Consider the following 25,272-nt stretch of genomic DNA (forward strand, 5'->3'; position numbering starts at 1 on the left):
GTGGAAAAAATAGTGCCCAAAACATTTTTTTTTCACCCAGTACCTCAGAGAAATAAACGTTTTTACATGCCAGCAAAAAAACGTTTAACCTCAATAAATTAATTGTTATTTAAAACCTATTGCAAGTCCCTGCAAATTAGGTTAAGTTTATGCATACAGTATAAATCCAGTGAAGTACCATTCCCAGAATACTGAAGTGTAAAATATACATACATGACAGCCTGATACCAGCTACATCTACTGCATTTAAGGCTGAGTTTACATTATAACGGTATGGCAGGATTTTCTCATCAATTCCATGTCAGAAAATAACAAACTGCTACATACCTCTTTGCAGATTAATCTGCCCGCTGTCCCCTGATCTGAAGTTTACCTCTCCTCAGATGGCCGAGAAACAGCAATATGATCTTAACTACTCCGGCTAAAATCATAGAAAAAACTCCGGTAGATTCTTCTTCAAATTCTACCAGAGAATGAATAACACACTCCGGTGCTATTATAAAATAACAAACTTTTGATTGAAGGTAATAAACTAATTAAATCACCACAGTCCTCTCACACATCCTATCTATTTGTTCGGTGCAAGAGAATGACTGGGGGTGACGTAGAGGGGAGGAGCTATATAGCAGCTCTGCTGGGTGAATCCTCTTGCACTTCCTGTAGGGGAGGAGATAATATCCCAGAAGTAATGATGACCCGTGGACTGACCACACTTAACAGGAGAAATGTCCTTTTTATGTTAACCCCTTAATGACCACAGCACTTTTCCATTTTCTGTCTGTTTGGGATCAAGGCTATTTTTACATTTTTGCAGTGTTTGTGTTTAGCTGTAATTTTCCTCTTACTCATTTACTGTACCCAAACACATTATATACCGTTTTTCTCGCCATTAAATGGACTTTCTAACGATACCATTATTTTCATCATATCTTATAATTTGCTATAATTTTTTTTATAAAATATTAGGAAAAAATGGAAAAAAACACACTTTTTCTAACTTTGACCCCCAAAATCTGTTACACATCTACAACCATCAAAAAACACCCATGCTAAATAGTTTCTAGATTTTGTCCTGAGTTTAGAAATACCCAATGTTTACATGTTCTTTGTTTTTTTTGTAAGTTATAGGGCAATAAGTACAAGAAGCACTTTGCTATTTCCAAACCACTTTTTTTCAAAATTACCGATAGTTACATTGGAACACTGATATCTTTCAGGAATCCCTGAATATTCCTTGACTTGTATATATTTTGTTTTAGAAGACAACCCAAAGTATTGATCTAGGCCCATTTTGGTATATTTCATGCCACCATTTCACCGCCAAATGCGATCAAATAAAAAAAATGTGTTCACTTTGTTCACTTTTTCACAAATTTTTTCACAATCTTTAGGTTTCTCACTGCTTGCGCAATTATGGCACAAATGGTTGTAAATGGTTCTCTGGGATCCTCTTTGTTCAGAAATAGCAGACATATATGGCTTTGGCATTGCTTTTTGGTAATTAGAAGGCCGCTAAATGCCACTGCGCACCACACGTGTATTATGCCCAGCAGTGAAGGGGTTAATTAGGGAGCATGTAGGGAGCTTCTAGGGTTAATTTTAGCTTTAGTGTAGTGTAGTAGACAACCCAAAGTACTGATCTAGGCCCATTTTGGTATATTTCATGCCACCATATCACCGCCAAATGCGATCAAATAAAAAAAAAATGTTACATTTTTCACAATTTTAGGTTTCTCACTGAAATTATTTACAAATAGCTTGTGCAATTATGGCACACATGGTTGTAAATGCTTCTATGGGATCCCCTTTGTTCAGAAATAGCAGACATATATGGCTTTGGCGTTGCTTTTTGGTAATTAGAAGGCCGCTAAATGCCGCTGCGCACCACACGTGTATTATGCCCAGCAGTGCAGGGGTTAATTAGGGAGCTTGTAGGGTTAATTTTAGCTTTAGTGTAGTGTAGTAGACAACCCAAAGTATTGATCTAGGCCCATTCACTTTGTTCACTTTTTCACAATCTTTAGGTTTCTCACTGCTTGCGCAATTATGGCACAAATGGTTGTAAATGGTTCTCTGGGATCCTCTTTGTTCAGAAATAGCAGACATATATGGCTTTGGCGTTGCTTTTTGGTAATTAGAAGGCCGCTAAATGCCACTGCGCGCCACACGTGTATTATGCCCAGCAGTGAAGGGGTTAATTAGGGAGCATGTAGGGAGCTTCTAGGGTTAATTTTAGCTTTAGTGTAGTGTAGTAGACAACCCAAAGTATTGATCTAGGCCCATTTTGGTATATTTCATGCCACCATTTCACCGCCAAATGCGATCAAATAAAAAAAAAAAAGTTACATTTTTCACAATTTTAGGTTTCTCACTGAAATCATTTACAAACAGCTTGTGCAATTATGGCAGACATGGTTGTAAACACTTCTCTGGGATCCCCTTTGTTCAGAAATAGCAGACATATATGGCTTTGGCTTTGCTTTTTGGTAATTAGAAGGCCGCTAAATGCTGCTGCACATCACACTTGTATTATGTCTAGCAGTGAACGTCATTAAAGGGACATTCAACACTGCCCACAACAATAACCTATGTTTCTAAACTAAGTATAAAGAGCAAGCTTCAACGTTCCCCCTTTCTCTTACTTACTGCCTTCACTGTTCAATCCTCATTGATAACTTCAAAATGTGTCTCCTAATATGGCTGCTTAACTCCCCCCACTGTGACGTACAGCTCGTCTTCTTCAAACTAGCCGGCACTTCTATCTCATTTCTCCTACTTCAATCCCAGCGCGTTCACGGGCATTAGCGCATGCGCGATACAATAGGAACATTAAAAGCGGAACCATAATAACCCAAGTTGTTTCCGTTCCGGCAAACTAATTTGTTGATGCGGATAGTGTTATTACCTAACACAACGTAATAGAGTGCTGTAAGTAATATCAGCGTAACAGAAACAACTTCGATTATTTTGGTTCCGCTTTTAGTGTTCCTAGTATATTGCGCATGCGCTAACGGCCGTGAACGCGCTTGGATTTCAGTCCGGGGAATGGGCTCTCATTGGCTGCTAGTTTGAGAAAGAAGGCGAAGACGTCACGGTGGGGGGAGTTAGGAAGACATATTAGGACACCAATTTGGAAGATAACAATGACGATTCAACAGTGAAGGCGGTAAGTAAGAGAAAGGGGGCACCTTGCAGCTTGATCGTTTTATTTAGTTTTGAAACATAGATTAATGTTGTGGGCAGTGTTGAATGTCCCTTTAAGGGGGTTAAATACATATTCCTTTAGTACTCTATGGCAGCAGTGTTTTGCAACATTATTTGTAGCTTTGTTATACAATGTTGCAGAACAATGCAGCCATAGGGGCCTATTTATCAAGCTCCGTATGGAGCTTGATGCCCCGTGTTTCCGGCCCCAATGAGTACTAAAGACACGTGCACACTCCTGAGCTCGTATGAGCCTACCTAGTTTTACTTTTTAATAAAAGATACCAATAGAACAAAACACATTTGATAACAGAAATAAATTGGAAAGTTTTTTAAAATTGCCTGCTCTATCCGAATCATGAAAGTTTAATTTTGACTTTACTGTTTCTTTAACCAACAATATTAATTTATAACATTTGCAATGAATCTATTATCTATTAATCTATTATATTATTTTTATTTATTTGACAATTAACATCTTAATGAACATCTTTAAACTTGATTGTAATTATAAATGACAATGTTTACATGTTTGTACAAGCTTTATAGTTAAAAAGTGTATTTCTTAAAAATAAATAAAAAATGGCTCAACACTAATGAATTTAAAAAAGCTGTTAAGAAAAGTGTTTTCTGATATATTGGCATCTGGTGACTGAAATGCAAGATACATGGGGGCCGATTTACCAATGTCTGGTGGACATGATACGATGTATCATATCATGTCCGCCAGACATCGCTGATTGCCGACAGCATACGCTGTCGGCATTTAACAGTGCACAAGCAGTTCTGGTGAACTGCTTGTGCAATCCCATCCCCTGCAGATTTGCTGCCAATCAGCCACTAGCAGGGGAGTCAATCAACCCAATCGTATAGGATCGGGCAGATTGATGTCCACAGCCTCAGAGGCAAGAGACCAGTTAAGGAGCAGCGGTCTTAAGACCGCTGCTTCATAACTGCTGTTTCCGGCGAACCTGAAGGCTGGCGCGGAAACAGGGGTGATTCGGCCCTTTATAAATCGGCCCATGGGGTGTTTTTTGGCACAAATTGAACAGTAAAATAAATGAGATATAGCCTTCAACTGTCTGTTTTTATGTTCTGTATCTGCCAGATGAAGTCTGTTTTGTAATATGGAGATATAAAACAGAGGATTAGAATGTATTATGCTTTGTTACAGCATACAGGTGATACCTATGCAGTAGGTTGTATTTGTGTGTATTTTCCATCTAGGTTCCATGTGTTTATTGCGTAATATGTAATTATGGAAATAATAGCCTGATTTAATGCTTGTAAACTTTTGTTTTTTCCTCAATAAAAAAAATTAAACTTTAAAAAAAAAAAAAAAAAAAAAAAGGTTGCAAATCACTGCCATAAACCATAGGTGCACTTCCAAATAGCTTTACCTTTAAAAAGGGACACTAAAGCATGTGAGGCTCATCGCATAATTTATGATGGTCTCTAACCGTCTGGAGAGAACACTTTAAACCTAGGTTACAACATGGCAGTGCTCATTAAACTAAAACTTTACACTTAGTTCTTCAGTTAAACTACAATTTTTTTATAATTTTTTTTTTTAAACATACAGAAGCTCATTATCCTCCAGCTTTTCTTTTGTGTGAATACATTGTGACATTTAGTAAATGGTGTTTAATGCTTCTCACACTATTGACTTAGACTGATCATCAATAAAAAAAATATGCACCATTCAAAAAAAATAAAATAAAAAAAAATAAAAAATAAATAAAAATAAATGAGATATGGGGAAGTGTTTAAATGAATTAAAAAAGTTTAGAATTTGAAACTCCATGAAAACTGGTATGCCTGGAAAGGATTATATAACAACTTGTATATTGTTTGTTTTTGTTACTTTTTGAAGTTTATATCAAGTTTTTATTTTATTTTGTATTAATTGTTTTTGTTTATTTTTAAAATTATGAGGGTGATTATGAGGGTGATTCTAATCTTGTTTATCACCTGTTTTTCAGCTCCCGATATGTGTTTTCTAAAATCTGGTTATGCTCTTATCCCCAAAAAAATAAATGGCGCTGCCCATGTCAACAATGGTGACAGCCCTTTTTGTTGACGATTGAATGGCATAATTTAAAAAAGATACAAAATATGTCATCATCATCATCAATTATATGTAAAATCACACAAAAAAGTATCATAACAGTTGAGTGATCATTACATATATCCGTATCAGTGTATACCTACACATTAATAATATTTAATTGATTAATAACTAGACATTAAAAATATTTTTTATAAAAAAAACAACTTAAACCACAAACAGTTGCTTCATACATGAACTCCAATAACGCTAGCCACTCATTTTCGTTTCCTGTGACTGACAGCCATTATCGTTAACAGTGCCACCATTGTAGGAAATAGTGATCAAATATCCCGGTAATTATTACCCTGTCTATGTTTGATTATTTTAATTTAAAAAAAAGTCTGATCACATTTATCAAATTTCAAACATGAATATTGGAAAAAATGGAATTTACCTCTATATTCGCTACTTCATCTTATTATTATTATTATTATTATTATATTTTGAAGAGTTTATCAAAATGTTTTTATTTTTGAAGATCAAATTACTATTTTTTTTGTTTTCGATTTACATATGATATATTATATTTATTTGCGGATGCTATAACTTCTGTTTTTTTTTTTAATGATGATATCAAACCTCTGTTTTTTTTTGTATAGTACTAGTCCTAAAGCCCGTTCACACGGGCCATTTTTTGCAGTACAGTGGTCCCACCCCTTGCTTTCTCTCTCCCCCCCTCTTTTGCTCTCTCTCCCCCTCTCTTTTGCTCTCTCTCTCCCCTCTCTTTTGCTCTCTCTCTCCCCTGTCTTTTGCTCTATCTCTCCATCCCTCTCTTTTGCTCTCTCTCTCCCCCTCTCTATTGCTCTCTCTCCCTCACTCTCTTTTGCTCTCTCTCCCCCACTCTCTTTTGCTCTCTCTCCCCCCCTCTCTTTTGCTCTCTCTCCCCCCCTCTCTTTTGCTCTCTCTCCCCCCCCCCTCTTTTGCTCTCTCTCCCCCTCTCTTTTGCTCTATCTCCCCCCTCTCTTTTTCTCTCTCCCCCCTCTCTATTGCTCTCTCTTCCCTCTATTCTGCTCTTTCCCCTCTCTTTTGCTCTTTCCCCTCTGTTTTGCTCTCTCTCCCCCTTCTCTTCTGCACTTCCCTTTTTCCTATCTCTTTTTGTCTCTCCCCTTCACTTTCTATTTCTCTCCTCTCTCTGTCGCGCCAACTGTGCCCGGCCACGCCCCCTGCCACGCCCGACCATGCCCGGTCACGTCCACACTCCCACCAGGCCACGCCCACGCTCACATTCGGCCAAGCCCACTTTCGCTGCAAACACCAGCATGGATTGTCAAGTAAGGCCAGGTGTGTGCGCATGACAGCTTCGGACAAACACACTTGGCCTTTTATATAATAGGATTATAGGGATAAAGTAGTTTCTAACCTTCTTACAAATCAGTTATAACAGTTTAGTAAACCATCAAAAATTCTTGTTTTGTATCATTTCAAATCCACTATTAATCTCTTTAAATTATTATTATTTAATTTGGCATCATCTGAAACACTTTCATAAACTCCATGGGGCCGATTTATTAAGCTGCCAACCAGCTTGTTCCATGCGAATCTTCAGGCTCGCCGGAATCAGGAATTAAGAAGCAGCGGTCATAAGTCCACTGCTCCTTAACTCGTCCGCCACTAAGGTGGCGGACAGCAATCAGCATGATCGGATACGATCGGGTTGCTTGACACCCCCTGCTAGCGGCCAATTGGCCACGAATGTGCAGGAGGCGGAACTGCACAAGCATTTCACTATAAATGCTTGTGCATTGATAAATGCCGAAAGCGTATGCTGTCTGCATTTATCGATGTGCAGCAAATCATGTCCGCCCACTTAATGATAAATATACCCCATTAATACATCTTAAAATGTTGCCATCTTTTATAAAAAGTTTGCTCACAAGTTGATATTTTGTTTTTATTTCCAATGAGATTTGACGTGGAGCATTTTTGTGTACTCAGGTACAACATTTTGATACCACTTTAACCTTTTGTGTGGAGAAACTAAAGAACCTGACCAGGAAAGTGGAGTTGATGGAAATGGGTGGTGTATCATACACAGAGCTAGACTTTGAGCTGCTGAAAGAGGAGTTGAAAGAAATGGAATCTATGGTAGCAGAACTGAAAGAGTCTTTCAATGGGTCTAATGCCAAGGTCAATTCTCTGCATATGGAGGTAATGTAGATGATCTAACTATACTCTGTAATCCTATAAGATAATTTACTTGAATAAGCAAACCTAAATATCATTAATTTCTTACTTGTACTAGTTAGCTGTGCATTATGAAGCAACATGGATATTATTCTTCCTCTTTAATGGTTGATTTATTGAATACATTTCTACAGATCTATAATATTTCTACAATGGTGAGACAGCTGGAGAAATATGACAAGAACAATGTGTTGGCAGTACGTCGTGAAATGGCTGAGCTACGGAAAAGACTGAACGACTGCAAGACTAATAATATAGGTGTTTACGCTCCAGTTGGCTATGGTCAGTTTAAAATCTTTATTTTGCCTTTTATTCGTTTTTTAAAGTTACAATATTAATATCAGTTAATTACAATTAAATACCATAAACATTTATGAAATATACACCATAAATCAGCTACATTCAAACCCTTTTGTCCAGCATTCTGGTTGGCACAAACTTCTTCTTACAAAACATCAATATGTACTCAACAGCTTAAGCCTTTAATTTCAATAGATGCTTCTACTTCAACCCTTTGTGACCTCCAGTAGTTTAACCCAATTGATCTGATATTATTACTGTCTAGCCATCTAGCCTTAAAGATCCCCTCCTTCTTATAGGTTACAGCTGATCATCAACTAGCTTTTACTCTTTTTCTCTAAAAAAATATTTTAATTATAGATCTTGACCCCACGTTATTTGATCTAATGAGCCACTCAGTAAAGGTAAGATAATTTGCTTCTGCACAGGGATTTCTAGTGACTTAATAAACCTGCCCATTTATCTACAAATTTCTTTATTCTTAAGTCCTTTTCGTAGAGAACTTAAAATATCTCGATAATTACTTGATTTCTTAAAGCAATGTGACTCTCTTTAACAGTAGGGGGTAGATTTATTAAATGTCGGATTGACATGATCTGCTGTAGCGGATCATGTCCGCCCAACATGGCTAAATGCCGACAGCATACGCTGTTGGCATTTAACGTTGCACAAGCATTTCTGGTGAAATGCTTGTGAAATGCTGCCCCCTGCACATTCGCGGCCAATCGGATGCTATCAGGGGGTGTTAATCATCCTGATCGTATCCAATCAGGATGATTGCTGTCTGCCACCTCAGAGGTGGAGGATAAGTTAAGGTACTGCTTCTTAACTTTTGTTTCCAGCGAGCCTAAAGGCTCGCACGGAAACAGCTGCATTCGCAGCATAGAAAATCTACCCCTAGGAATATTAGGAGTAAGCCAAGCTTTCAAAATACATTTCCTAGTTATTAGGATTACCACTGCAAGAAACAGGGCTTTCCCTCTCTTTACTGGTTTGTCCGTTAAACGTAAAATATTGCCGAACTTCAGTTGTACTCTTATATTTAATAATTTCGAAATCCAAAAACTTATTTTAACTCATAATTGTCTATTCTTTGGGCAATCCCAAAGATAGTGTTTTAGAGCTGGGTTTAACCATTACCACTTAATGCATTAATTTTTGCATTTGGACCATTTACTAACATTTTTTGGGGTGGCATAGAATCTATGGATTCATTTAACTTGAGATTCTCTAAAGTATGAGTCATGAGTAACTAAGACTATTACCCATCTCCTCTGATGTAAAAATAATTAACATTTCTTTGTGCCACCCCTCTATTATAGTTTTCATATATTTACTACTATCTGAGTCCAGCAGAGCTTTATAGATCAATGAGTAAGTATGTTTCCCCTTGCTAAAGAGTGAGAAAGTTTTAACCCGGCAGGGTGGTTCCCAGGTAAACAGTTTTTTTTTCTAAATCTCTTTCACATAGTGAGTTTATCATTACTTTAACCCCCCAAAAAAGATCACATGTATTAAACTTAGCTAAACAAAAATAGTTTTCTCAGAGTTTCAAACTTTTCAAAATTAAAGATCCAAAATCCTTAAAAAATAATTTAAAAGGTGTTTTTATGATGGGTTGGAATACTGATGTAGAATTATCACACTGTAGATAAAACAAAACAAAGTAAAGGCCCCACATGTAGTGTATCTAATGGTTTTATCATTCAAAGCAGGAAGCTTATAAAATCTGCACAATTTCATAGCTTCCAATATTTCCTGTAAGTTTTCCAGGACAGGGAAGTGAGGAGACTTGTGGGTGGTAGCCCACCAGTGTTTTATAGACAGGACCACAACGGGAGGGACAAAGAGTGTCATGGAAGGTCTGGGGTGTGTCATGGGTGGAGCTTGTGGAATAAAGGCATTTAGTGGGTGGAAACCTGGATATTTGCTTTGACTGTAGAAGCTGCTTTTGGTAAAGTGGGTGGGGAAAACACATGACAATTCCTAAAGATCCAGAACATTTGGGAGGTCTAAGATTGTAGCACCAGAGGGTACATACAAAATCAGTTTGAACTTCAGCTGATTCTTTGAAGTTCCTGCGGCTTCCAGAAGCGAGGAATTCATTACCTGGGAAACTGTGCGATATCAACATATGTACCCTAAGGGGCAGATACAAATTGTTATGAATCTCACAATTTTTGAGTGGTATTTTTTTTCAGCAAGATATTAGTTTCAACACTAAGGTTTTTCATTAAAGAAACTTATGTTTTTTATTATTTATTATGATTAATTTTAGGTTAGTTCACTTGTTATGCTTTTTGAAAGAGTAATCCTAGACAATCTCAGGAAGCCATCTGGCACATTGTTTAGCAATTTTATACATACTGTAGCTGCAAACACGACTGCCATAGGCTGCTATAGAAACTTGTACGCCCCTAAGCTCCTATTAGCCTACCTAGTTTTAGTCTTTAACAAAGAAGAATAAAAGAAAAAAGAACATTTGATAATATAAGTAAATTGGAAAGTTTTTTTAAAATTGTATGCTTTATCTGAATCATGAAAGTAAAAGTTTGACTTCACTGCTCTTTAATCTATGTCATTATGTATTTTTTACAGTATATCAAATCAAAAACTCTGGGGGGAGAATGTATGGTCAGTTCCTAAGAAATAGTGAATGCGCTATTTAGTAGTGACATTACTGGGTAAAAGCACACTTCAAAATCAAGGACCATCAAATTAACCTGTGTGCAAGATGTATAAATCCAGTTCTAAACAAACAATCGGCTAGATTACGAGTTTTGCGTTAGAGGCTGTGCGGTGCTAACGAGCAGTTTTCCCTCACCTTTCACTTACCTACAGCGCTGGTATTACGAGTTTTCAGAAACTCGTCGTTAAAAGACAAGACGTGAGTGTTGAGCAAAATTTTGCTCCAAATCTCACTCCAATACCAGCGCTGCTTAAGTCAGCGGTGAGCTGGTGTAACGTGCTCATGCACGATTTCTCCATGGGAATCAACAGGGAGAGCCAGCTGAAAAAAAGTCTAACACCTGCAAAAAAGCAGCATAAAACTCCTTAAAGGGACAGTAAACCTTAAAAATAATGTTATATAATTCTGCATATAGTGCAGAATTATATAACATTATATTAGCGCAAACATTATAAATCATAATTTCCCCTTTGAATTTTTTAAAAAAACTGCCGTTTTACAGACCCGCTCCTGCTGTCTGACAGAGCAGGAGTGAGCTGCACTTAGTGCTATGGCGCGGTCGGGCAGGGCTGTGACTATACAGCTGGCCTGATGCTCTGTTTGAAAAAAACAGACCCGCTCAGACGATCACAGAGAGCGGGTCTGTAAAACAGAAGTTTTTTTAAAAAATTCAAAGGGGAAATTATGATTTATGTTTGCGCTAATATAATGTTATATAATTCTGCACTATGTGCAGAATTATATAACATTATTTTTAAGGTTTACTGACACTTTAACGCAGCCCCATTGATCCCTATGGGGAAATAAAAGTTATGTCTACACCTAACACCCTAACATGAACCCCGAGTCTAAACACCCCTAATCTTACATTTATTAATCCCTAATCTGCTGCCCCCGACATCACCGCCACCTACATTATATTTATTAACCCCTACTCTGCTGCCCCCAGTGTCGCCGCCACCTACCTACACTTATTAACCCCTAATCTGCCGCCCCCAACGTCGCCGCCATTATAATAAACATATTAACCCCTAAACTGCCACACTCCCGCCTCGCAAACATAAGTTAAATATTATTAACCCCTAATCTGCTGGCCCTAACATTGCTGCCACCTACCTACATTTATTAACCCCTAATCTGCCGCCCCCAACGTCGCCGCCACTATATTAAAGTTATTAACCGCTAAACCTAAGTCTAACCCTAAACCTAACAACCCCTAACCTTAATATAATTAAAAGAAATCAAAATAAATATTCCTATCATTAACTAAATTATTCCTATTTAAAACTAAATACTTACCTATAAAATAAACCCTAAGCTAGCTACAATATAACTAATAGTTACATTGTAGCTATTTTAGGATTTATTTTTATTTTACAGGCAAGTTTGTATTTATTTTAACTAGGTAGAATAGTTACTAAATAGTTATTAACTATTTAATAACTACCTAGCTAAAATAAATACAAAAGTACCTGTAAAATAAAACCTAACCTAAGTTACAATTACACCTAATACTACACTATAATTAAATTAATTCCCTAAATTAAATACAATTAAATATAATTAAATAAAATTAGCTAAAGTACCAAAAGAAACAAACACTAAATTACAGAAAATAATAAACAAATTACAAGATTTTTAAACTAATTACACCTAATCTAATCCCCCTAACAAAATAAAAAAGCCCCTCCAAAATAAAAAGCCCTACCCTACACTAAATTACAAATATCCCTTAAAAGGGCCTTTTGCGGGGCACTGCCCCAAAGTAATCAGCTATTTTACCTGTAACAAAAATTACAAATCCCCCCCAACATTAAAACCCACCACCCACACAACCAACCCTACTCTAAAACCCACCCAATACCCCCTTAAAAAACCTAACACTAACCCCTTGAAGATCACCTTACCGGGAGAAGTCTTCATCCAACCGGGCCGAAGTCCTCAACGAAGCTGGGAGAAGTCTTCATCCAAGCCGGGCGAAGTGGTCCTCCAGACGAGGGCAGAAGTCTTCATCCAGACGGCATCTTCTATCTTCATCCATCCAGCGCAGAGCAGGTCCATCTTCAAGACATCCGACGCGGAGCATCCTCTTCATCCGACGGGTAACACTGAATAATGGTTCCTTTAAATTGCATCATCCAAGATGGCGTCCCTTCAATTCCGATTGGCTGATAGAATTCTATTAGCCAATCGGAATTAAGGTAGAAAAAATCCTATTGGCTGATGCAATCAGCCAATAGGATTGAGCTGGCATTCTATTGGCTGATTGGAACGGCCAATAGAATGCCAGCTCAATCCTATTGGCTGATTGGATCAGCCAATAGGATTAAACTTCAATCCTATTGGCTGATTGCATCAGCCAATAGAATTTTTTCTACCTTAACTACTGACTTTAAAATGCGGTACCAGTCTTGACAGGAGAGGGTCTACCACTCACTTTTTGGCAGACTCGTAATACCGGCGCTATGCAAGTCCCATTGAAAAAATAGGATACGCTATTTACGTAAGTGGATTTGTGGTATTTCCAAGTCTGGCCAAAAAAGTGAGCGGTGAGCCTGTACCTTCAAGACTCGTAATACCAGCTGGCATTAAAAAGCAGTGTTAGGACCTCTTAACGCTGCTTTTTAAGCCTAACGCACAACTCGTAATCTAGACGAATGTAACTGGATAACACATATATCATTTACCCTATGATTAACTGAAATAGGCAATTGGATTTCTAGCTCACAAAATAAACTACAATGCTGCATTATTCAAAGGTGACCATATGCCGCTTAAAATGGGACACATATGAAAAATACATATGTCAGGGCTGTTTAAAGAAATGTTTTGAATAATGTTCCATTATAAGAACCTTAACATATGTATTTTATGTGTCCCTTTTTTAAAGCGGCAATATGGTCACCCTAAATATTTACCAAATATACAAGTAATGCAGGGGACCCTAGGCAGATATTGTATGATGAAGAGTTTTGCCAAGATCTAGGTATAATTTGTTTCTATATTGTTGGTCTTTTCAGGTACCTGTGATCATGGCGGTATACTGAACATCAGCAAACCATTTGTAGTTCAGTTGAACTATAATGGATTCAGCAGCAAAAATGGAGGTTGGGGAAAAGACTCATTTTTGGGCGCCAATCAGAATGTACACTGGGTGGCTCTATTAGACTACAATCAATACTTCAGTAGTATGCGCTTGTATTCCAACTATGATGATCTTCTGCTCTACAAGCATCCTATAAGTAAGTCAATCTCTAGCTCAGGTACTGGAGCCGGGATGATTCTCTACAATCACTCCCTGTACTACAACTGTTACTATTCCAGGGATATCTGTAAACTTAGCATGGAGAATAACACCATAGAACGGCAAACCCTTCCACAGGCAGTGGATTTTCCTACTCATCATCAACATATCAAGACATGGACCTAGACAGTGATGGAAATGCTTTGTGGGTCATTTACTCCACAGAAGAAAATTCTGGTAACTTTGTTATCAGTAAACTTAACTCTAATTCTTTAGAAGTGGAGAAGACCTGGGTTACTTCACAGTACAAGCCTAGTGCAAGCAATGCCTTTATGGTGTGTGGTGTCCTCTATGCTACAAGAGCCATCAACACAAGGAAAGAGGAAATCTTCTACATGTATGACACCAAGACAGGAAAGGAAGGAAAGCTTAGTATTTTTATGGACAAGATAATGGAGAATGTACAAAGTCTGTCATATAACCCCAATGACCACAAGCTTTATATGTTCACTGATGGTTACCAGGTCTACTATGATGTCATCTTTGGACCTGTACCAGATGAGGAAACCTTTGCCTAACATTGCTGTTTTCCATACTATGTGATTTGATATGTTAAATGGCAAGAATAAAAGTTAATTAAATTTAATTATATTACAAAAGTTAAAGGGACATTGCAGCCAAAATTGCAATCAACATGGATGCATTTCAGTTTTGAATAGAAGCATTTTTGTAATATACATGAGTTAGTTTCTAATAAAGTAGTAAGAAGTGAATACAGCGCCAACAAGAGGCCAAGGGATAAATATACTCACAGAGAGATAAAAGAAGATTATTTAATGAACCATGTTAAAAAGCATCAGTAATAAAAGACTATATTTAAAAAATGTAAAAAGCACATATAAATAAAATTACAAATACAGGAATATCTTACAGAAGCGGCTCAAAGGGCCAAAGCTGATAATTACAATAAAAACAGAGGTAATAACAGGTGATCAGTGTGAGTGGTACACCAGAATAAGAGTGTATACTGATAAAACAGAATTAGCCTAAGTACAACTGTAGCAAGTGCATCAAGCAAAAAACTAATAAACAATAATACAAACAATAGTGTTCAAAATTAGTGTTACAAAAATAGTGTTCCAAAAAATAGAAAAATGCACTGCAGTGCAAAAAAAGGGGGTAGCAAAATAATTGTATAGATACAATCAAATAGTGAGTGAGTGCAAATGGATATAAAAATGCTAGCTACTTAATCCAGTGAGGTTAAGATATAATTAAATAAAATACACAATATGCAATAACATAAAAAATAAAATACACAATATGCAATAACATAAAAAATAAAAAATAATAAAATATAAAATATAATCCAAAAGAGTGTTCAAAAAGTTGATCAACAAATGTTAGTGAAGAACAAAAATAAGTCAATCAAAACTAAAAAATGGAAAAAAATGGGTGATGAAAAGCAAGGTGAAAGTGAGGAAATTGATTCCTTCCAATGTTAGTTACTTTGACAGATCCAAATTCCTGAGTGTGGTTGCTGAAGTAGCTGAATGGATCCTAGCACCTGTCAGCTGCTCCTATGGTATCCTAAAAAGTGTCCCTGTAAAAAAAAGAAATTCACAACATAGTGTATCCAATATGAGAATGAAGTAAAGATTAAAGTAATGCTTACCAATATGTCAACGCGTTTCTGCCCTCAAAAAAGGGCCTTTCTCAAGACTAGAATATTGGTAATGGCAGCTGGCCTTATATACAGTTTAGAAGTAGCCTATATGGTAGTTTAATTGATTAATTGTATTGTTTGGGCGCCAAATCCCTCCACTTCCTGTGTAACATCTAAAAGATTCCCCCATAAAGTGTAGCATCACTTCCTGTGTAACATCTAAAAGATTCCCCTCCACTTCCTGTGTAACATCTAAAAGATTCCCCCATAAAGTGTAGCATCACTTCCTGTGTAACATCTAAAAGATTCCCCTCCACTTCCTGTGTAACATCTAAAAGATTCCCCCATAAAGTGTAGTATCACTTCCTGTGTAACATCTAAAAGATTCCCCTCCACTTCCTGTGTAACATCTAAAAGATTCCCCCATAAAGTGTAGCATCACTTCCTGTGTAGCATCTAAAAGATTCCCCCATATGGCAAACCGGAAGTATATAAATTTTCCCGGATTAATTTTATACATATCTAAATATATAGGTAATTCAAAAGGCATGTATATGACCTTAGTTTTATCCAGTTGTTTCTTTCTCAATTGTCGGTATCTTTGTTTTGGCTTACCAGTTTCAAGCCCAATATCGGAGCTACCCGGTAGTGACGTAACCGTTGACGTCATTTCCGGTCCGGCGATATTACATAGACAGGCCGCTAGCAACATTAGCATGCTGTACAATGCTAATATATGCGGCTGTCAGTTACGCCTCCCATCTAGTATATTAAATCCTTAGAGAGCCCTGGGGATAAAGATGTCAGAACAATGCCCACCAATGTGTCAATAAAGGGGATAAGTGTCAAGGCACTATTGGCCCCCAAACGTTATAACGATAGATAAAGGCTATGTAATCACAAACATTGAGATTTACAAAAAACTAACTCATATTTTATGTCAGTGGGACAAAGGAAACAATAAAAACAATAACGGCAAGTATTTTTGGAAATTAAATAACGGTTTTGTTATCTATTTCTCTTAAGTCCAAAGGGGTCAGATAATATTTTCTTTCTATAGCCATATTTTATATATCCATCATTATACTAGTAGATGGATTGAATGATCTCAAATATTATAATATGTGTTAACATATTGTCAAAGTGTGTTTAAGATACACTGGTAGTGGATTAAGTGATCTTAAATATTATAATATGTGTTAACATATTGTTAAAATATTTTGAGATATGTTTGACATTTCATAAAGAGAAGAGAAGTTGTATATACTTTTATGGATCCTTCAATGTCATTGAGCCATGCTCAGATGGTAAGATCTCGCATATTTATAAGAAATAAAGTTATTTTAATTTATTTTATAAAAGATCAGAATCATAGTGAGAGGAGGAAGAAATTAACATGTGATGAATTATTTACAGAGGGCAAACTGCTTAGTTATTAAAAAAGTCCTAGAATGTATTTATATATATATATATATATATATATATATATATATATATATATATATATCTCGTTTGCTCCAAAATTTGAGCATAGAGAATACAAAGTCCCAATAGAAACAATTTGGACTTAGTTGTCCATCTATCTGATATGTATAATTAGTTATACGTATATAAAGATATAGATAAAACCAGGACATGGTATCTCATATTTAGCGAGAAATAAAAGGGATATGTACCTGATTCTGGTCGCATAAATATATTAGATTACAACGCCATCATAGTAATTGAATAAGGAAACTAATGATAGCTGGACAAGTCCAGTGTATAAATTTCTATGTCAGAGAAAGAAACATTCAAGTGTATGCTCATGAATGTAATTAAGGGTATATATATAAAAGGGTATATAAATAGGAAACAGTCTACATTTGCTGTTTAATAGTTGAGAACTAGAACAATAGAGGAAAATAGAGGAAAAAGCCTTCTTCTTATGTTAATAGGATAACTGTATAGATGTCCACACTAATTGCTTTGAAGATTGAATCTGCAAAACCTACTTTTAAATCATTCTAACCCACAATTATATAGTATTGTGGAGCTTAGATTTTAATGGTGATCAGAATATCAAACAGAAGATGGTAAACAAATATGTGGTAGGGTGAAGGGTAACCTTAAGCAGACAAAAAATGATACGCAATTAATGAGTAAAAATGGATGAACTTCTATATATTTGGGTGGAGGGCTACAATGCCTATATAATGAGACTTTGGATTGGATATATACGATACCGGACCTTCTATAAATTTAGGTCTTTATAAAGGCTAAATTGTGTAATAACCCAGAAGCTTTAAAACAGCTGGTTTATAGAATTCTAAATGATACAGCACTATCTTATAAGTCTAGCTTGTGTCTTTATATAGACTAGTTGTTCAATAGCCCAGATGATTCAAAGGTCTTTTTGTTTTTTTAAAAAGTCTTTGGAGAGGAATTTTATACTGTCCTATGAGGACATTGGCAGATACATATCATAAATTGAAGAGGTAGGTAAGATCCTCCCTATTATTCAGACCTTTCGGGTGTAAGCAGTCTAATAAGAAGATCCATTTGGATTCTGCTTTTAAGAGGCTCTTTTCAAAATTACCCCCTCTCCAGTTCTTGGCAACTTTTTGAATACCTATAAATTTCATGTCTTGTATTCTACCATTGTGCTTCGTGGCAAAATGTTTATAAAGTGTTGTTTCTTTATTTTGTTTTTCGATCAACAGTATGTGCTCTCTGAGCCTATCTCTGAGGCTTCTAGAGGTTTGGCCGATGTATTGGAGCCCACATGAGCATTCCATAAGGTAGATTATCCCCGTATTTTGACATCTAATCAGATCTTTGATAGTAAATTCTTCTCCAGTCTGATTGGACTTGAATTTTTTAGTCTTTACCCCTCTTCTGCATGCTTTGCAGGTGGGGCATGGAAAAAATCCCTTTACTGGTCTCCCCATTGCATCATGTGTATTGGTCTTCTTCTTCTTGGGTAGACTTGGTGCTAATCTATTTTTGAGATTTCCTGTCTTTCTATAAACGAATTTTGGCTGGTTGGGGAGTTTATCTCCAATAATGTCGTCATTTTTTAGAAGGTGCCAGTGTCTTTTAAAGATATTTTCAATGATGTATCGATTGCTGCTGTATTCTGTTATTAATGGTACATTTATAGCATCCTCTGTCTCATATTGCTTATGATCTTTGTATTTGGTTAACTCTTTCCTCTCCACCTGTCGTACTACTTCTATTTTTTGGTCTAGATGTTCCTCCTTATAACCTCTTTCCACAAATTTCTCTTTTAGTCGTCTCACTTGTTTTTCCCAGGTTTCGATATTTGAACAATTCTTTCGGACCCTTAGGAATTGGCTCTTTGGGATATTTTCTTTCCATTTCTCATGGTGGCAGCTCTCATAGTGTATATAGCTGTTACTGTCAACCGATTTGAAGTACGAGATGTTTCCCATTTTCCGTTTAGAGCTTCTATTTTTAGATCCAAGAAGACGATTTCCTTAAAGTTCCAGTTGTAGGTGAACTTCAAATTCTGATGGTTTTGATTCATGACCTCAATTGTGTACAAGAGATCTTCTGTTGAGCCCTTCCAGACTATTAGGACATCATCAATATATCTGCGGTATAGGACCAGGTCCGCGCTCGCTGGGCATGAATCCCAGAAGATGCTCTCCCATCTTCCCATGTACAAATTAGCATAGCTGGGCGCGAACCTGGTCCCCATAGCTGTCCCGCAAATTTGTTGGTAGTACATCCCCTCATTGTTAAAATAGTTATGTGTAAGAATGTACTGGATGCTATCCAATATGAATTTGGCCTGATCTTCTAACATCAGTGGATCTTTATCCAGAAACCATTTGATTGCCTCAAGTCCTTCTTTATGAGGTATGCTGGTGTATAATGCTGCTACGTCACAGGTTGCAAGGATATAGCCTTCTTCCCATGGTGTGTTGTCTAAGATATTTAAGACTTGTGTTGAGTCTCTTAGATATGACGGGAGGGCCCTTACGTACTTCTGTAGATGTTGGTCCACATACTCCGATAAGTTGCTTGTGAGAGAGCCAATTCCAGAGAAAATAGGACGACCCGGAGGGTTCGTTAAAGTTTTGTGTATCTTGGGTAAGTGATACAGTATAGGTGTTATAGGATGGTCAATGTCCAAATATCTGTGCTCTTTTTCGTCTAATATACCCATTGTTCTAGCTTTTGTTAACAGTTCTCTGAGTTCTTCTTGGAAACCTGTAACGGGATTCTGTTTCAGCTTCAAATACGTTGTTGTGTCCTTTAATAGGCGTTGGTTTTCTGCCATATATTTATCTCTGTCCAGGATGACTATTCCCCCTCCTTTATCGGCTGGTTTTATCGGCAGTTGGTTATTTTCCTCAAGACTTCTGATAGTCTCTATGTGTTGCCTGGACAGATTTTGTCTTACCCTCTTCAATTTCTTTGGTTTGATATCTCTGATGTCTTTAGTAACCATGATCTCAAATGCATCGATGGCATTTCCCTTTGCATAAGTAGGGTAGAAACTTGATTTCGGTTTCAATCCTGTATGTATATAGTTGTTCCCAGCATCAGCTGTAGTGTAGCTTTTTGGTGCCATGGATTCCAAAGGAGATTTGAGAAAGTATCTTTTTAAGGTTAATTTCCTTATAAATTCCTTTGTATTAGTAAACGTTTGGAATTTATCCAGGCTTCTAGTAGGAGCAAATGAGAGGCCGTATTTCAGAACTTCTCTCTCTTCTTTTTTAATGTCATGCCTGCTGAGGTTAAAAATGCCATCACCTGAATTTATGTTCCTTCTGTTGTCAGAGATACTTGTTTCTATATCTGACTTAGAGGATGTAGCTATCTGTTGGAGATCCTTAATATATGGCTCCAGTCCTTCTTTATCATTTCTGTGCAGTACCTTTATTTTCTTCTTCGTTTTGCCCCCTCCATGTTTGCCTCTGATTCTCTTCTTCTTTGTTGTTTTTAGTTCAGACGTATTTGTTGTTGTTGTATTGTCTTGTCCTTTACTGTTGAAGGGTTCATTCTTAAAAAATGTGATGATGAGGCAATCTGGTTCAGAGAATTCCCCAAGTTGATGTCCACATCTGAAATCTTTTTTTGTGGTTGTTCACCCTGTTTGACGATTGTACCGGTCTTCTTAGATCCCTCCTTACCGTATGGTTCATGGGTTCTCCTTACATATTCGTTGTGATTTTGATCATTCCTTGGTGCCTCAATGTTATCCTGATGTGTAGACTTATGTTTCGGAGTCCAATAGTGGTTGTTTTTCTCTTCTGTATAATAGTAGTTGTGAGGGTAATTTCCTTTTTCATCTTTATGATAGCTTCTTTGTGTCCCTCTCCTATGATTCCATGGTGAGTAGTTATTTTGACCATAGTTTCCTCTGTCTCTATAGTTATTCCTCTGAAATCTATGTTGGGAAGTTGGTTCCCATGGTTGTGCTGGGCTATCATAGTGCCTATAATAGGGTTCTGATCTAGAATATTGTGACCCCCAATGGTTTCTATTATCCCTTCTCTGATGGTATAGGTTCTGATAGTTGTCAGCCCCATTCCATTCGTATCGATTTGGGCTATATTCTCTATATGGCCTATTTCTCTGAGATCTATTCATATAGAATCTTGGAATTTGTGGACGAGGTCTATCAAACCTAACCTGCTGTGTTCTCTGATGTGTTCTCTGATGTGTTCCTAATGGTGGATCTTCAGGAATTTGATTTGGTTGTTCTAGTGTGTCACCCTCCATATTGTTTCCACCAGAATTAAATTCTGTTTGATTCATTGTATCATCATTACCTCCCTCATTTGTTTTTTTCTCATCTTGTTCTCTTCTCAGCTTTTTGGTTTTCTTTGTAATCACGTCTTCTCTAATTTTAGTGACTTTCTTGACTAAATTTACTTTTCTGTCAGTGATGTCAATACCTGAATTTTCTAAATTCATCAAAATTTGCTCATCCTCCTTTATTTCACTATCTGTTTCTTGCATTAATTCTTCCCTATAGTCTATAATAATGTTCATTAAAGTGACTGAGGCAATAGATAATGCCTCTGCCCATCTGATCGAGTATTTTGGTTTACATATAGGGAAAGCACAGTCTTTTGTGACCAATAGACCCTTAGGCACAATCTCAAGTTCAAGGCATTTCTTAAGAAATGATATATCAGCCTTATATTTTACCTCAGAAACCAATAGTTTTTCAAGGTTTTTGAAAATGGTTTGAACATCTAAACAGTCATCACCTTCTTTGTCAAAATATAAAGTGTCAAAATCAATCTCTTGTCTAATGGCACTGAAGGAATCCATAACCTCAAAGTGAGTAGATTCCAAAGCTGCTAGTACACTGGTTAGAAAGCAAGTCAATAGTGAAAAAGGGTGTGTGTACAAGCGCTAAGGTAATCCCCAAGCTGTATCCAAACAGAGATCCTAACCAACCTCAAAAAAATATGCACAAGTAGTAAGAAGTGAATACAGTGCCAACAAGAGGCCAAGGGATAAATATACTCACAGAGAGATAAAAGAAGATTATTTAATGAACCATGTTAAAAAGCATCAGTAATAAAAGACTATATTTAAAAAATGTAAAAAGCACATATAAATAACTCACTATTTGATTGTATCTATACAATTATTTTGCTACCCCCTTTTTTTGCACTGCAGTGCATTTTTCTATTTTTTGGAACACTATTTTTGTAACACTAATTTTGAACACTATTGTTTGTATTATTGTTTATTAGTTTTTTGCTTGATGCACTTGCTACAGTTGTACTTAGGCTAATTCTGTTTTATCAGTATACACTCTTATTCTGGTGTACCACTCACACTGATCACCTGTTATTACCTCTGTTTTTATTGTAATTATCAGCTTTGGCCCTTTGAGCCGCTTCTGTAAGATATTCCTGTATTTGTAATTTTATTTATATGTGCTTTTTACATTTTTTAAATATAGTCTTTTATTACTGATGCTTTTTAACATGGTTCATTAAATAATCTTCTTTTATCTCTCTGTGAGTATATTTATCCCTTGGCCTCTTGTTGGCGCTGTATTCACTTCTTACTACTTGTGCATATTTTTTGGAGGTTGGTTAGGATCTCTGTTTGGATACAGCTTGGGGATTACCTTAGCGCTTGTACACACACCCTTTTTCACTATTGACTTGCTTTCTAACCAGTGTACTAGCAGCTTTGGAATCTACTCACTTTGAGGTTATGGATTCCTTTAGTGCCATTAGACAAGAGATTGATTTTGACACTTTATATTTTGACAAAGAAGGTGATGACTGTTTAGATGTTCAAACCATTTTCAAAAACCTTGAAAAACTATTGGTTTCTGAGGTAAAATATAAGGCTGATATATCATTTCTTAAGAAATGCCTTGAACTTGAGATTGTGCCTAAGGGTCTATTAGTCACAAAAGACTGTGCTTTCCCTATATGTAAACCAAAATACTCGATCAGATGGGCAGAGGCATTATCTATTGCCTCAGTCACTTTAATGAACATTATTATAGACTATAGGGAAGAATTAATGCAAGAAACAGATAGTGAAATAAAGGAGGATGAGCAAATTTTGATGAATTTAGAAAATTCAGGTATTGACATCACTGACAGAAAAGTAAATTTAGTCAAGAAAGTCACTAAAATTAGAGAAGACGTGATTACAAAGAAAACCAAAAAGCTGAGAAGAGAACAAGATGAGAAAAAAACAAATGAGGGAGGTAATGATGATACAATGAATCAAACAGAATTTAATTCTGGTAGAAACAATATGGAGGGTGACACACTAGAACAACCAAATCAAATTCCTGAAGATCCACCATTAGGAACACATCAGAGAACACATCAGAGAACACAGCAGGTTAGGTTTGATAGACCTCGTCCACAAATTCCAAGATTCTATATGAATAGATCTCAGAGAAATAGGCCATATAGAGAATATAGCCCTAATCGATACGAATGGAATGGGGCTGACAACTATCAGAACCTATACCATCAGAGAAGGGATAATAGAAACCATTGGGGGTCACAATATTCTAGATCAGAACCCTATTATAGGCACTATGATAGCCCAGCACAACCATGGGAACCAACTTCCCAACATAGATTTCAGAGGAATAACTATAGAGACAGAGGAAACTATGGTCAAAATAACTACTCACCATGGAATCATAGGAGAGGGACACAAAGAAGCTATCATAAAGATGAAAAAGGAAATTACCCTCACAACTACTATTATACAGAAGAGAAAAACAACCACTATTGGACTCCGAAACATAAGTCTACACATCAGGATAACATTGAGGCACCAAGGAATGATCAAAATCACAACGAATATGTAAGGAGAACCCATGAACCATACGGTAAGGAGGGATCTAAGAAGACCGGTACAATCGTCAAACAGGGTGAACAACCACAAAAAAAGATTTCAGATGTGGACATCAACTTGGGGAATTCTCTGAACCAGATTGCCTCATCATCACATTTTTTAAGAATGAACCCTTCAACAGTAAAGGACAAGACAATACAACAACAACAAATACGTCTGAACTAAAAACAACAAAGAAGAAGAGAATCAGAGGCAAACGTGGAGGGGGCAAAACGAAGAAGAAAATAAAGGTACTGCACAGAAATGATAAAGAAGGACTGGAGCCATATATTAAGGATCTCCAACAGATAGCTACATCCTCTAAGTCAGATATAGAAACAAGTATCTCTGACAACAGAAGGAACATAAATTCAGGTGATGGCATTTTTAACCTCAGCAGGCATGACATTAAAAAAGAAGAGAGAGAAGTTCTGAAATACGGCCTCTCATTTGCTCCTACTAGAAGCCTGGATAAATTCCAAACGTTTACTAATACAAAGGAATTTATAAGGAAATTAACCTTAAAAAGATACTTTCTCAAATCTCCTTTGGAATCCATGGCACCAAAAAGCTACACTACAGCTGATGCTGGGAACAACTATATACATACAGGATTGAAACCGAAATCAAGTTTCTACCCTACTTATGCAAAGGGAAATGCCATCGATGCATTTGAGATCATGGTTACTAAAGACATCAGAGATATCAAACCAAAGAAATTGAAGAGGGTAAGACAAAATCTGTCCAGGCAACACATAGAGACTATCAGAAGTCTTGAGGAAAATAACCAACTGCCGATAAAACCAGCCGATAAAGGAGGGGGAATAGTCATCCTGGACAGAGATAAATATATGGCAGAAAACCAACGCCTATTAAAGGACACAACAACGTATTTGAAGCTGAAACAGAATCCCGTTACAGGTTTCCAAGAAGAACTCAGAGAACTGTTAACAAAAGCTAGAACAATGGGTATATTAGACGAAAAAGAGCACAGATATTTGGACATTGACCATCCTATAACACCTATACTGTATCACTTACCCAAGATACACAAAACTTTAACGAACCCTCCGGGTCGTCCTATTATCTCTGGAATTGGCTCTCTCACAAGCAACTTATCGGAGTATGTGGACCAACATCTACAGAAGTACGTAAGGGCCCTCCCGTCATATCTAAGAGACTCAACACAAGTCTTAAATATCTTAGACAACACACCATGGGAAGAAGGCTATATCCTTGCAACCTGCGACGTAGCAGCATTATACACCAGCATACCTCATAAAGAAGGACTTGAGGCAATCAAATGGTTTCTGGATAAAGATCCACTGATGTTAGAAGATCAGGCCAAATTCATATTGGATAGCATCCAGTACATTCTTACACATAACTATTTTAACAATGAGGGGATGTACTACCAACAAATTTGCGGGACAGCTATGGGGACCAGGTTCGCGCCCAGCTATGCTAATTTGTACATGGGAAGATGGGAGAGCATCTTCTGGGATTCATGCCCAGCGAGCGCG

The 25,272-nt window shown here is 36.9% G+C and overlaps 1 protein-coding gene across 1 annotated transcript in view; it reads left to right on the forward strand.

The window, feature by feature from the left end:
• The window catches only part of LOC128636465 (olfactomedin-4-like), a 42,001-nt gene extending 27,692 nt beyond the window's left edge, over positions 1-14,309 (forward strand). The window contains 4 exon segments of the mRNA XM_053689480.1: positions 7,233-7,462; positions 7,633-7,780; positions 13,508-13,870; positions 13,873-14,309. Of these exon segments, the coding sequence (XP_053545455.1) occupies positions 7,233-7,462; positions 7,633-7,780; positions 13,508-13,870; positions 13,873-14,309 (1,178 nt within the window).
• The last annotated feature ends 10,963 nt before the right edge of the window (positions 14,310-25,272 follow it).

This window comes from Bombina bombina, chromosome 7 (genome assembly GCF_027579735.1).
Source record: "Bombina bombina isolate aBomBom1 chromosome 7, aBomBom1.pri, whole genome shotgun sequence".
Lineage (NCBI taxonomy): Eukaryota > Metazoa > Chordata > Amphibia > Anura > Bombinatoridae > Bombina > Bombina bombina.